The 14,444-nt window shown below is 39.8% G+C and overlaps 1 protein-coding gene across 3 annotated transcripts in view; it reads right to left on the bottom strand.

The window, feature by feature from the left end:
- The window catches only part of Exoc6b (exocyst complex component 6B), a 446,009-nt gene that overhangs the window by 266,786 nt on the left and 164,779 nt on the right, over positions 1-14,444 (bottom strand). For all 3 annotated transcript variants that reach the window (XM_032906207.1, XM_032906208.1, XM_032906209.1), the window contains exon 8: positions 5,237-5,305. In XM_032906207.1, the coding sequence (XP_032762098.1) occupies positions 5,237-5,305 (69 nt within the window). The remainder of the gene's footprint in view (positions 1-5,236; positions 5,306-14,444) is intronic.

Below are 14,444 nucleotides of genomic sequence, written 5' to 3'. Positions count from 1 at the left end.
CTCCCAGCTCTTACACGCTTTGCCTCCACAATCTTCCCTATTTTCTGATGTGACCGTATAAAGGACTTGTTGGGAGCCAAGCAGTCATCTAACACTTGCTGCTGTCTTCTAGGTTTTACAGAATCAAGAGGTTGAAAATAAGTAAGATTGTTAAAACTAATCATTTTGTTCATTTTACAACTCCAATAGTGTCAGAAACTTTTCAATTATTTATTTTCCAAAACATTACAGCTGTCAACTTCTATCAAAGTTCATTAACAAATTTCATTAAGAAAATGTAACACTTACAAATGTTCCACTCAGAGCTGCTCATATTAGTACCTATTTCTAGCTTCCAGATTCTTTCCTTCCCGTTACCTGTTGCTCTAAGATCATGGTTCTTGCCATTTTCCCCAGCTACCATTGCAGGCCACACCAGGAGAAATCTGCAGATTAACACTGGGAGGTCACATACTATCTTGACTCCCCAGTGGGGAAAAAAACAGTGGGAGAAGCATGCTCCAAGGAGGCTCCTCTCCATCCCACTCTATCTTGGCTATCACTGGGGTAGAAGTGGGATAAATTCTAGACCTGATGCTGATTCACTTCTAACTACAACTGAGTCCCTGAAAGAGACACAGAGAGAGACAGAGAGAGAGAGAGGGGAACAGGGAGGGAGGGAGGGAGGGAGGGAGGGAGGGAGAGAGAGAGAGAGAGAGAGAGAGACAGAATGAGTGAATATGTGCTAAAGCTTAACACATTTTCTTACTAACAGCTCTCACCATTATTTATAAGTCTCTGTGCTGCATCTTTCTAATATAAGAGGTCAGAAAACAGCTATTAGCTTAGTTGTAGGGGATATCATATTCTTGAGAAAAAAGCAGGTCATCAGCTTGTCATACAGAAATGCTGCCTGGGGAATAGAGATTTATGACAAGGTAACAGACTCCTTTTGAAATACGTTTTACATTTAGACCAGGCAAGGCTTCTAAAACCATGGAAAGACCAAGATGGCAAGATGCTCTTAGGGGCCTTAACACATTGGTTCCTCAAGAAGGCCTAGCATTAGCTATTCTGGGGCACAGATGTGTACTCAGCAGATAACTGCCTCTGTAATGATACAGAGCAATACTCCACTCTTTCCTATACTTCTCTATGGCCTCCTTTTGCTACTGAAGAAGAGAACTGTAGTTAAGATTCATGCAATATAAAGGGGCTGGTATGTGCATTAAGAAACATCTGTATTATTGCTAAAATTGCTAATTAAAGATGTCAAAAATCTAGTTAAAACACTTTTTATTTTAACACACGTGCATAAAAGTACATAAATCAAAGGTGTACATTTTGTCAATATTTTAATGTGGGAATTTAAATTGTTAAAGATCATATAATATAGATAACTGGAGACCACAATGCCACTAGGAAGGAAGATTGTAAGTGAAACCCAAGAAATAGAAGGTCTGGCTTTATTCACAGGCTTGCTCTTCTGTGCACCCATAATAATACCCAAGCATCTTGTAATATGCTGTGCATAAGATGGGTTAGCATAGTTAACCTCAAGATGACTTAGAAAGATGCTTCGGTATATAAAGGAACTTTAAGTATATGCAAATCCTGTCTGGACTGAAGTTGATTTGAAGGCTGCAACCCATAAACATGGCAGATAACCTTGGGTTAATAAAGGTTTCACAAAATATGCAAGGCATACTCATTTATGTATTCACTAGGCAGACAGTCCATCCGTCTTTACAGAAACAATGCACCATGTACAAGAACCCTGTCATTATTATCCGTCACTTCCTTAACAGAGAACCTTGAGTTTGTTTTTTCCTTTTAAAAAAAAAAAAGTTTTTTTCTCTAATAACTATGACGTTTTATTTCCTCACCTGAAAATCTCTAAACTATATGTTTGTAAGTTGTAAACTTAAGATTTAAACTGTATCAATTGTTCAAAACAATTCTACCCACTGCGTCTACCTTTGCTCCCACGCGCTTCCATTGTATGATTACGTCAAGGCCCAAGTCTCTACCATTATCTGACCCTTGTTCACTTTCTTCCCTCCCCTCCACCCACCAAACTTTGTCCTTCCTGTCAAAGTTCAGCACTTCCTAGAAAAGTCTCACTGCCTGTTTGATATTGCACTTCACTTTAGTCACCAAAGGAAGAATTTACAGGTGCTTGGCCCCGTCTATAAGACCATGACCGAAATCTGACCTCCTGTTACAATACATGAACTTCTGCCCTACTGATAAGGCTGGCAGATATAAGTAGGATTTTTCAAATAATCCTTTGGGAATTTATAAGCAGCACAGCCATAAAGGGGGGTGAATGGAAGGTCGGTTTCACTAAAAATAATAAATATTGCCATGTTTATTCAAAGTGTGCCTTGTTATGCTCTAGGCCAAAAGTTCAGATAAACACTATTGTAAATGGCAAAATATTAGAACTTTTTGTTACTTGTGTTATGATCCTTCCGTTGAACACCAATAGAACTGCTCACCACCCCCACATGTAAGTCCCTGCCCTGGCACTGAATAGCATGTCCCGAGATGAGAATACTGGATTTGCTTAAGGGTCGGAAGAAGGGTGGCTATCTCTTACAATCATAAACAAACACTGATAAGTATATACTGCTAATATTAAATGGTAAAAAAAAAAAAAAAACCCACACCAGACTGAATTAACATTGTACCTGCCCTAAAAAGGGTTAGAATCTACTGATGAAGAACCCACGAGACTCTCATGGGAATGATTGCTACAACACAGAGACAACACTAGGCCCTACATAAATGTGGAGAACAAATCTACTGAGATCAGGCTGCAATATCAGGAAAATTTGCTAAAAGACAGGTATAAAATAAGAAATGGAAAATTAAAGTGAAACAGAATGTTTAAAAAGCAGTCTAGTGAGAGATTAGAGAGGAGACTGAGGTAGAAGGGCTGACGTGCAGAGAGGATGACAACCACAGTTTCAGAATTTGAAGGCAAGATGGTAAGTAACAAGAAAGGTGGAAGACCGCTAAAGAGCCATGAGTGGTTTTGTTCTTCAACATTTCAGTGTCTTATGTGTCAGGTAGCCCATGTTAGGCATGGCAGCAGCTACGTGACTGAGCTCCCTGAGGGTAGAGGGAACTTAAGGTAACTGTTTTCACTGTTAGGGTAGGGGAAATAAGGTGATTGTTTAACCAGCTATGATAAATATGTGAATGGAGGCAGTGGCCTTATGATAATAAAATTCAATTATATTTGCAACATCTGCAGGTCTAGAATGGTACTCCGGAAAACCCAACAAGAGTGATAAGAAAAAAAAAAAAATAAGTGGCTTCAATACCACTGAAATTTGAGATGCCTGTAGGGCCAGTGATGTGTGAGAGACACATTGATGCTGAGTTTCTACTACCTGTGGAATCTCCATAAAGTTGAGTGCAGTGGTTTTCTGTTTGTTTGCTTGTTGCTGTTATCATTGGGGGAGACAGAACCCAGATGCTCACACAATGCCAAGCACATACTCTACTGCTGAGCCCGTGCCCAGTTCTAGAACACGTACCTTCTAACAACAAGAAACAGAGCAGCACAAGTAGCACTCTGGGAATAGTGAAGGGCACAAGAAGAGCTGACAAACAACCAAGTAGGCCACAAGTGGTTCAATAAAGATGCCGACAGCCAGTAGCTGGGCAGAAGAGACATAGGCAGGGTTTGGGGTTCCCGGGCTTGGGGTGTGAGGAGACCATGAGGAGGAAAAGGATGTCTAAATTATAAGCATATATTACAAAACACATATCATCAGCTGTGAATTTCCAAAGCTTGGCAACACTATGAACGGTCTTAAAACCTGTGCAGGCAAGGTAAAAATGGTTTAAACATTGCTGCAGAAAATTTGTGAGCATCAAATATTTCACATGTCAAATACTAATGCATAGAATCCTGTTCCAATTAGACAGCTTTCTACTTTGATCATTTCTAAACCAATAGACTGTAATTTTCAAAATTTAAGCCTATATATTCATTGTAAATTAAGAAATAAATTTTAATTGTCAATTTGTTTAATAATAAGAGTCTAGACCTCCTGAGAACATGTCTATACTTTAAACTGCATGCTTCTGAAAATGTATGTATGGATCAGCAAATAACAACATCATCTCACCAGACAACTGCCTTTTATTAAACGTCATTTGCCAAGGACTGAGTCGACATCATTTCACTATCAGCAACTACACTAAGCAGGAAATTATCTTCCCATTTCATATATACATAAGTGTGAGGCTAGATCACCCTAACAGACACAGAGAGTAAATATGCAAGTAAATGATTTTACTGGTCTGTTAGAATTCTCACTGGGGGCAAATTTGATCTGTCTTCATAAAAACTTAACAAAGCTTATTATAAAAGGCAGCACATGGTGGTAAAACAGCACTGCCATGTTACCATCATCCTGCAAATGAACTTCTATCCTGGTACATGGCAACGACTTAATGCATAAACCCTCACTTACCTAGACATCCATACATATCCCAATCCATTTCATTCATTAGAGAAATTAGATAAGTATTATAAACTGTAAGCAGATAATAACATTTCCTTCAGCACAGTGGGAATAATAAAACACTAGAGACACTGTTAGTGAATGCTGTCACCTTGGAGCAGGAGGCCTTGGAGGAAGTTGGTCTGAGGTTGAGAGAATAGTTGCTTCTTTGTATGTTTGTTCAGGCTTATTTTTGGTTGTTTTTAGGAAAGTTCAAACATTATGACCTATAAGTTAAAAACTAATGAGCCTGATTATCTCAAAATTAAAGATGTCTGTTTCAATAAACACTAAATACAGTTTATACTACAGAGACAAACTGGAGGGATGTTAGCAATTTCCTACACTATCAGTATCAACTACAGTCTATTAATATCATATTATCACTCTTTTAGCAAATTTCTTTTACAGGTGCTTTACAGAACAAAAGGAATGACTGTCAAAAAATGTAAATACTTTTCATAAATCCTTTAATGTATAAAAGCAGGTTATTTTAGGTTAAATATGTTAGATTTGAAACGGAGAAATCAGAATCATTTCTACTTAGAACCTACCAATCTGCTGATGACTCTTTAAAATCTCATCAGCTATGTTTGAATTTTACAAGGCAAATATAAACAAGATTCAAGCAAGAGCAGAGGAGTTAGTTAATACTCAAAAGTAAAGTAACAACAGCAACTAAGAACTAGGGATTTAATACATGCCTTTATTAGGAAGATGATGTAAAGACTCACCAGGACAGAATATATGTGTAGACACCGATACACAGGAGAGAAATCCACCAAGTCTTGAGCCCCAGGTACCTAGAAACATCCAATTACAAAAATAACATATAAAGTTATTATGGGGAAACTGCATTAACTTTAGTTTTACTATTCAAGCAGCATTTCTTCTCCAAACCAACTCTATATTCTAAGTGGAAAATTCAAAATAAACAAAAGAATCATGTTCTCAGGCTGAAGAGATGGCTCCCCAATTAAGAGTACTTGCTGATCTTTCAGAGAGCCTGAGTTTAGTTCTCAACACGTATATAATACAACTCACAACCACCAGTAACTAGTTCCAGGATATGCACCTCCATCTTCTAGCCTCCATGAGTGCCATTCACAGTTGGCACACACACATACAGAGACATACATACATACATACATACATACATACATACATACATACACACACACACATAAATAAAAAAGAAAAATAAACCTTAAAAAAGTCATGTTCCCAAGCAAGAAATATACTTGTAACTCTAGTAATTCTGTCTCAAAATATGAGAGAGAGAGAGAGAGAGACAGAGACAGAGACAGAGACAGAGACAGAGAGAGACAGAGACAGAAGGGAGAGAAGGAAGGGAGGGAGCGAGGGAGGGAAGGGAAGAGGAATCCCCCAAAATCTTCTTTTTTTACTCTAGTGGCAAGACTAATAACCTGTGCTGACAGAGTCCAGGGCCCCACAGAGATGAGAGAGAAACCTGCTGTGTCTACCTTCAGAGACACATGTCAGCCAAGGGCCACCAGGCAAAGTGCAAAGATGGGGCTGTGACTTTAGTGACTCAATTCTCCTAAAGGGCATAGAGTTTACATAAAGCCAAGTTTCAATGGTCAAAGACAAACTTGCTACACAAGATGGATGTTTTAAAATGGCCAGACAGTTATTAAAGGGCACAAGTATTAAAATCCTTGTTTTTTTCATCAAAATACAGAAGTAACACAGAAAAGAGGGGACACTATATTAAAAATGAGGTGACATATGAAAAACCAAACCAAGAAGTTACTCGAAGACTTTAACGTGAATAATGAATGATGACTAAACTGGTACACATTAAAATAAAATGTAAGGATTGAGTGAGAATCGAAACCAACTCTCAGGAGTCATACGAGTTTGTGGTCAGAGCGGACTGTGATCTATAGCTCCTCAACTAAGGAAGGAAACTACCATTTGTCATACACAGATTCAGCAAGAATAAAAAGAGACCTGAAAATACATGCTAAACAAAATGAAATAAGAATCGGGGGGAAAGAAAGTACATAAGTCATTACAATAAAGACCTGGCTGGTTTTTCCTGTCACAATGGTAACTATGTGGATCACCAGCACAAAAAAGAACAGACATATCTAAGTCGAGTTAGGCTGACTCGTGGCTGCAGGGCTGGTTCCCTTTCTTTCCTAAAGCAAACACTCTATCTCTTCTCTGGGCACAGCTTCTCTACCCAAGGCTTTTCTCATATCCAAATGGCCTTGTTCTATGCAGCATACGGCAATGCTCGCTAGCTGGTCACCTGGCACTCTACCTTCTGCTCGGCTCCACCAGGCAAATCTGAGGGATCCCATACTTAGTAATGAGTCCTCTGAAGCAAAACAGTGCTATAAGAGCCAAAAGACTCTGCCATGGGTCTCTTATTCCAAGTGACCATTTACCTCTATATAAAGGCAGCAAGGAAACTTCAAGGAAATTTATCTTAACCAGAAAAAAAAAAAAAAAAGAGCTAAACACACATCAAAAGAAAAAAATTAAGATTTGTAAAAAGATTTAAGCTACATAAAAATAATATACGCACATGGAAAAAAGACAAAGAAAAGAGAGTAAAGTAGAGCTATACAAGAAATGAAATTGTTTATTTAGAACAATGTAGTTACTTAGGATATATATAAAAGAACAAGAATTTTTCTTGCCTAATTTTGAGGAGCAAATTCTGCCACAGCCTTGTTTCACGGGTTCTTCATAGTTTGTTTATTTAGGTTTGCTTTGTCACAAAGCCAGTTTCTTTCAAAAAAGGAACCCACTGGAAGCCATTCTCAGGCAGAACCTTGGCCCACTGACTTGTCAGAGCCATCCTTACAGAATGAACAGTAATAGTAAGGGACATTTCCCCAGAGAGCTGAAAAAAGTAAGCTTGCAGGCCTTTTAGCAAAGAAAGGCATTGTTGCTAACAGTTAGTATTGGTCTATCTATCTCCACTCACTCTAAAAGGTACCTCAGGCAAGGTGGCAAAGTTCTTTCCTGTCATCTACAACAAATCTGTTTTCTGACTGTTTATAGTGTCCTGAACTATAGGTATTTGGTCTACTATTTCTTGGTCCTGAAACTAACATAAAGAAATTCTCCTAAGTATATGCACAACTGTCTGTTTTAAAAGCTCCAGAGAGAGAGAGAGCTAGGCAAAAAGTAAAGGAACAAAAAGAGGCTCCTGCTTGCTAGCTCTCCCTCCTTCCCTCCACAAACAGCCCAGTATTTAGAAAGCCTTTTTCCTCCCTGCTCCCCTCTGAGAGCACACTAGGAGTGAGCACGGTGAAGATCGAAGAGTGCTGTGAGGATAGAGGCATGTCAAGTATGCACTGACTCACGCTGCTTTGAGCTGGACTTGTTTTCTCTGCTTCTACTAATGAAAAAGAATCACTCCCATCTACAGAAGGCGAGGGGAAGAGCAGCAAGCCCTGCATGAAGGAATGTCACCCTTCTGCATGATGGAATGTGAGTTCCAATCTCAAAAACGGTGGAGGAGAGCTCTGGGAAAGCAATGGCCTAGTGCGCTAGCAGCAACTTGTCGGCCTCTAAGCTGCTCTGCAGGGCAGGGTTCATAGGTGCTTCCTCCCTCCTTTCTTTGCCTCCCCTTCCCTGGAGTTGCAAAGAATGATTCAAGCAGATTTAGGTTTCATCAGGGAGGGGTCCAAGGACACGTTCCTAAGCTAACAATGACTGCCTCTAATGCTTTCTGTCTCCTAACAAAAGCCATGACTCTTATCGGTCTCATCTAATTTTTCCTTTCCAAAGTAAATAACAGGGCCCTTGCATTTTACACATGTCCAAATTTGACAAATTATTATCCATGGAGCCTGGAACTGATAAGAGATAACTTTGTGGTAGGACCCTGTCATTTCCTATTATAAAGGCTTTCTTTGGGGCTACAACAACATGATTAAAATAGTTAAACATTTCCTGTGCCTGGCAGTCAGGAACTCATGACATTAAGACTCTGGAGTCTGTATTTTTCTAGAAGTTCAACTAGACCTAGGAAGATACCAGCAGTGACCACAAACAGTACACAGGATACAACCCTGCTTTGTGTCTAATGTTAAGAACTCACATGAAATCGCTTCATCACCAAGGACAGCAGCTGTCTAACAGCACAGTTCTAGGAGCAGTAAATGCCTCCCACCAGCCAAACACACAGGATGTTCTCAAAAAGCAACCATTGGTAAGCTTTTAGATGTTGTAGCTATGATCTGTGACCCCAGAGAATGTCATATAAGCTAAGAACGTTTTAACAACACAAATAATAGCTATTAAAAGGATGTTAGAGGGTTGGGGATTTAGCTCAGTGGTAGAGCGCTTACCTAGGAAGCGCAAGGCCCTGGGTTCGGTCCCCAGCTCCGAAAAAAAAAAAAAAGGATGTTAGAGCAGTTGAACCACAGGAGCAGACAGAGAAACAATTACTGAGTGTTAGTGCCATTTCACAACTACACAGACAACAAGTCTCATCTGAGCTAATGCTTCCCAACTGTTGTCTATAGAATACTTGTTAAAGACACAGAAGGAACACCCATTCAGAGCCTACCCCATATGTGGCCCATGCATATACAGCCATCCAATTAGACAAGATGGATGAAGCAAAGAAGTGCAGGCCGACAGGAGCCGGATGTAGATCTCTCCTGAGAGAAACAGCCAGAATACAGCAAACACAGAGGCGTATGCCAGCAGCAAACCACTGAATTGAGAATAGGACCCCCGTTGAAGGAATCAGAGAAAGAACTGGAAGAGCTTGAAGGGGCTCAAGACCCCATATGTACAACAATGCCAAGCAACCAGAGCTTCCAGGGACTAAGCCACTACCTAAAGACTATACATGGACTGACCCTGGACTCTGACCCACATAGGTAGCAATGAATATCCTAGTAAGAGCACCAGTGGAAGGGGAAGCCCTGGGTCCTGCTAAGACTGAACCCCAGTGAACTAGATTGTTGGGGGAGGGCGGCAAGGGGGGAGGATGGGAGGGGAACACCCATAAAGAAGGGGGGGGGAGGGGATGTTTGCCCGGAAACTGGGAAAAGGGAATAACACTCGAAATGTATATAAGAAATACTCAAGTTAAAAAAAAAAAAAGAATATTTGTTAAACAGCACTTACATAAGATACATACCCCAGTATCCATCACACAAGCTTTCTATAACGGACCAAAAATTACTCAAGGACAGAAGAGAATACAGGATAAGAAAAGCAAATGTATAAATGGAATTTATGATACCTGAAAATAATCTTATAACTTTGTAAACACTATTTCTTGAAGAAGATCTGAAAATTTAGAGTAAATGTGGACTCATGGTCAAGAAGAAAAGAGTTAACATTTCTGATCATGAAAATGTTTGAGAAAGACCAGGATCTGATTTACATGCTATCTTTTCCTTCTTTAACAGATCTTGGTTCAGGTAAAAGGAAAATGGAGAGTGGGCACTGGAAGATCTTCTCATCAAGCACAGGGGACACCATTACACATAGAAGATTCCTGACTTAGAGTGAGTGATGCCACTCAAGCTTCAACTTTCCTAATCATCCCTCGCCAGGAAGAGTCTCGGTAAGTAACTACTGCCTCAGTTTGACAGACTTACCAAGGAAAGCTAGCTAAGGTTAGGTGTCCTGCCACGACCAGGAGGCAAAGGCAAAAGGACCTTGCGTTTGAAACCAGCCTAGACTACATCTCAAAATCTTGTCTCAAAAACAAAAATCCATAAACGAACTTATCTAACCTGATAAATGTTCCTGCTTTGTTGCTGAACAAGTGAAGTCTTATACGAGGGCAACCAAACACAAGAGAGAGCTTCTTTCTTCCCTGCATCCCAAAGCAACAAATGGATAATGATTCCCCGGCACTGCTCATAAAGGCAGAACATTAGTCCACTCTAGCTTTGCTGTTCACACTTTGCCCCAGAAGACAAACACACAAATACCTGCTCTCGCTCACCTGTGTGCACATTCCTCACTTATTTTTCTCTTAAGAAGCCTTCCAAAGTAGATGGATTGAACAAAAAGAGGCTCAAAGGAATTTAGGTATGTTTCTCACTAATTATTTGAGCCATTTTCCACCTTCAAAATCTTTCTGATTGCCACTACACACAAAGCAATTTCTTGGTATTAGTAAATGAGTGCAGGAACCGGGGCCCATTTCTAAGCATTAGATGGATCTGAAGTCATTAAATGTACCAGGCATTCTCTGCAGGGAGCAAACAATAAATGACTAGCTAGAGAGAATAGGCCTTTGCATTCAGAGATTCAATTGAAGCTGCCCATATTACGTTTGGAAGCCAGGAAATACCTACAGACATTTTTCACCAAGATGCTTTCTAAACTATTTTGCTTCCAGAAGTTCAGTGAAAAGAAAGGTAGAAATTATTTAGACATAGGCTCTCATAAAGTAGTCTAGACATCGCAGACTAACAAACCAGGAGGGAGCAGAAGTCGTACAGCTATAGAGATACTCTAAACTTGACCAGAGCTCAGTCCTGAAAAGTTAAAATTTCCCTACAAAGATGCTCTCAAATAATTAGGACCCTTTATGGGAAATCCCTAAAAGAAATAACACTTATGTTGTTCAAGTATTTGTACTAAACAAAGTTTTTTTTTAAAAAAAATCACCATTTTCCCTTATTGAGGCACTGCAAAACTCTGTGGCCAAAAGCAAAGAATAACCTCTTCAAGATTCTCTGCTTTGGTCTGAAAACCGCAGCTGCCTTTACATAACCAGGGTCTAGTTCATACAGATACTCAAAATTACAGGGGTGGGGTAGTTTAACAGTAAACTCCAAACTGTACACAAAAGGCTGAGAAATTCAGAGTAAACACAAATGTATAGAAACAACTGTTATAGCACTGTGTAGATAATGTCCTTGTCCCCAGAACATAGTCCTAAAAATGTACAAATTGAAGGGGGCAATGGAAGGAGAGGGAAGAGAAGTGGGTAGAAGGAGGAAAAGCATAAAGCAGGAGAATAGGAGGTAACAGGAAGAGACACACACTTTCACTGGTCATCTCTAGCTGAAAATCATTGTGAAAATGAAGAAGACATGAGGCGACTTCACCCACCGTCCCAGGGGTCAAAAATGAAAACTGCGCCAAGATGCCACTCTTACTGTTAAGCTTAGAAAAACTGAAAAGATTTTTAAAAATCTCTGTTAAGGTAGACAGGAAATAGATGTGAGTGTGCAGAATCACCCTGAGGTAGAATTTCTAGACCAGACAGTAAGGATATGGCAACCTCAGGAGAAATGCACAGGGTGTCTTACAGAACGACTGCCGTTTTTGACATCTTCACTGCAGTGCCTCAGGACACAGGGCCTCACAACAGCCTTGCCAGAACTGTTTCGTTGGTATACTTTCAATATACCTACTGTAAGAGGTGTAAAGCTGAAACAACATTTTTGTAAGAAAATGTTAGAAATCACTATCCTTCCTCATATGGAGTGACTTACTGAACTAAACTAAATTACATTCAAAAAGGAGCCCTTCCTATTTGGTAGTGAAGTTAAAATGAGGAGAGTTTCCATGAACCAACATGATCTTCAGAACATATTTTCACATGAAAAAATATGTATGTATTATGCTATTTAACATAATGAATATTAAAAGACACTAATAATGCTGGCATTGCAGAGGCTGAGTAGAAGTGGGCAAAGGATGGGCATCGAGAAGGGATTTCACAAAATACAACTCCTCCTGTAATTTGCCTTTTGAAGCAGGTTTATGCTCAAAAGTTTTAACTGCTAAGGCTAGAGGGAGCCTGAAACACTATTAGACAGTCTAACCCCACATAACTAGAATGTGAGATACATGCCGGCTTGAAGACACGGGGAAGATACAGAAGTAACCTGTGACGGGGGACATGAACAGCTGGGGATTGCACTTGGGTTCCTTATTCAGTGACATCACTGTTCAAAGATGAATTTCCTGAACACAGTCACTATGTTGCAATGCAATCAAGAAATGTCATTCTCAAGAAACAAAACAACATTTGCCATTTTCTATTCAGTGGCTGGGTTCAGGGAGAGGAAAATGATGCCAGTCCCTCCAGTGATGATTTAGCAGGGTAAAGATAAGCCACACATGTAATCTAAGTGATGTATCTGCAAGAATGTAAATAAATAAAATAAAAATGAAATATTTAAAATATGCTCTGACGTTTCCATTCAACCTTCTAAACTCTCTGGTTGTCTCTGGTTATGCATACAAACACCCACTTTACTGCTAACTCTAGGAATGCACAACGTTGGGAAAACATGACGAGGGCTGCCATCATTTCCCACTGTATTCTCGTAATCGAAACATATCACAAAAGAAATCCTTGGGCTGTTAGTACGATGAAACACTGCATTCTCACCCCTCATTGTTGGATGGGGATTTAATATAGACAATATCGTATTTTCCTCAAAAACAGAATAGGGCAATGAGTGACCACTACCGTCTGCAGGCTGTCCTGCAGGGATTCTGACACCCTGCTGCTAAGGGTCAGTTATATGTTCATTGTTTTGTTTTGTTTCATTTTTTTTTTAAGACAGAAAAACAAAATGAAATTGGGTGGGCAGGAAGATGGAGAACAATCTGAGAGGAGTTGGAGAAGGGATAATATGATCAAATATTATATGAAATTCTCAAAATAATGAATAAAATATTATTTTATAAATGATGTATTTATTTTTATTTTATGTGTATAGGTACTTTACCTGCATGTATGTCTGTGCATCACATGCATGCAGTGCCTGAGGAAACCAGAAGAGGGCCTCAGATCCTCTGGAATAAGGGTTAACAGACAGTTGGGAATGACTATGGTCTTCTCGAAAACAGAGGAGCCATGAGGTCCCATGTATTAATTGTTGATCTTAGTTCCTGAGCTGCTAGTGTTCTGTTCAGCAAGTTGTCTCCTGGATCAATGCATTCAAGGCTATTCCCTACTTTCTCTCTCTCTCTCTTTTTTTTTTCTACCTCCTCCTCTTTTGGTTTTTATTTTTTCCTCCATCTTTATTAAACTGGGTATTTCTTATTTACATTTCCATTGTTATTCCCTTTCCCAGTTTCCAGGTCAACATCCCCCTAATCCCTCCGCCTCCCCTTCTATATGGGTGTTCCCCCCCCATCCTCCCCCCATTATCGCCCTCCCCCCAAAAATCTCGTTCACTGGGGGTTCAGTCTTGGCAGGACTAAGGGCTTTCCCTTATGACTAAAGATGTTGAACATTTCTTTAGGTACTTCTCAGCCATTCGGCATTCCTCAGTTGTGAATTCTTTGTTTAGCTCTGAACCCCATTTTTAATAGGGTTGTCTCCCTGCAGTCTAATTTCATGAGTTCTTTGTATATTTTGGATACTTTCTCTTTTATTAGATTTAGTGTATCCAGTTTTATGTTGATGTCTCTGATACACCTGAACTTCAGTTTTGTGCAGTGTGATAAATATGGATCTACTTGTATTCTTCTACATGCAGACATTCAGTAAAACACCACCATTTACTGAAGATTATTTCTTTCTTCTAATGTAAGGCTTTTGGCTTCTTTGTCAAGAATCAAGTGTCTATAATGGGTTTATTTCTGGATCTTCGATTCAATTCCATTGATCAACCTGTCTGTTTCTATACCAATAACATATAGTTATTATTACTCTATAGTTCAGCTTGAAATCAGAGATTGAGGGAATGGCCAACCAATGACTGCCCCAACTTCAGACCCATTCTATGGGAAAGATCCAACCCCTGACACTGTTAATGATGTTCTCCTATGCCTGCAGGCAGGAGCCTAGCACAGCTGTGATCTGAGAGGCTTCATCCAGCAGCTGATGGGAACAGATGCAGAAATTCACAACCAAACATTAGGCAGAGCTCAGGGAGTCTTGTGAAAGAGGTGGGGAAGGATCAAGGGAGCGGATGGGGTCAAGGGCACCACAAAAAGACCTACAGAGCTAACTAA

This window comes from Rattus rattus, chromosome 6 (genome assembly GCF_011064425.1).
Source record: "Rattus rattus isolate New Zealand chromosome 6, Rrattus_CSIRO_v1, whole genome shotgun sequence".
In the NCBI taxonomy this organism is placed as follows: Eukaryota; Metazoa; Chordata; class Mammalia; order Rodentia; family Muridae; genus Rattus; species Rattus rattus.
The sequence above is the reverse complement of the archived record's forward strand: the minus strand, read 5'-3'. Positions and strand labels throughout refer to the sequence as shown.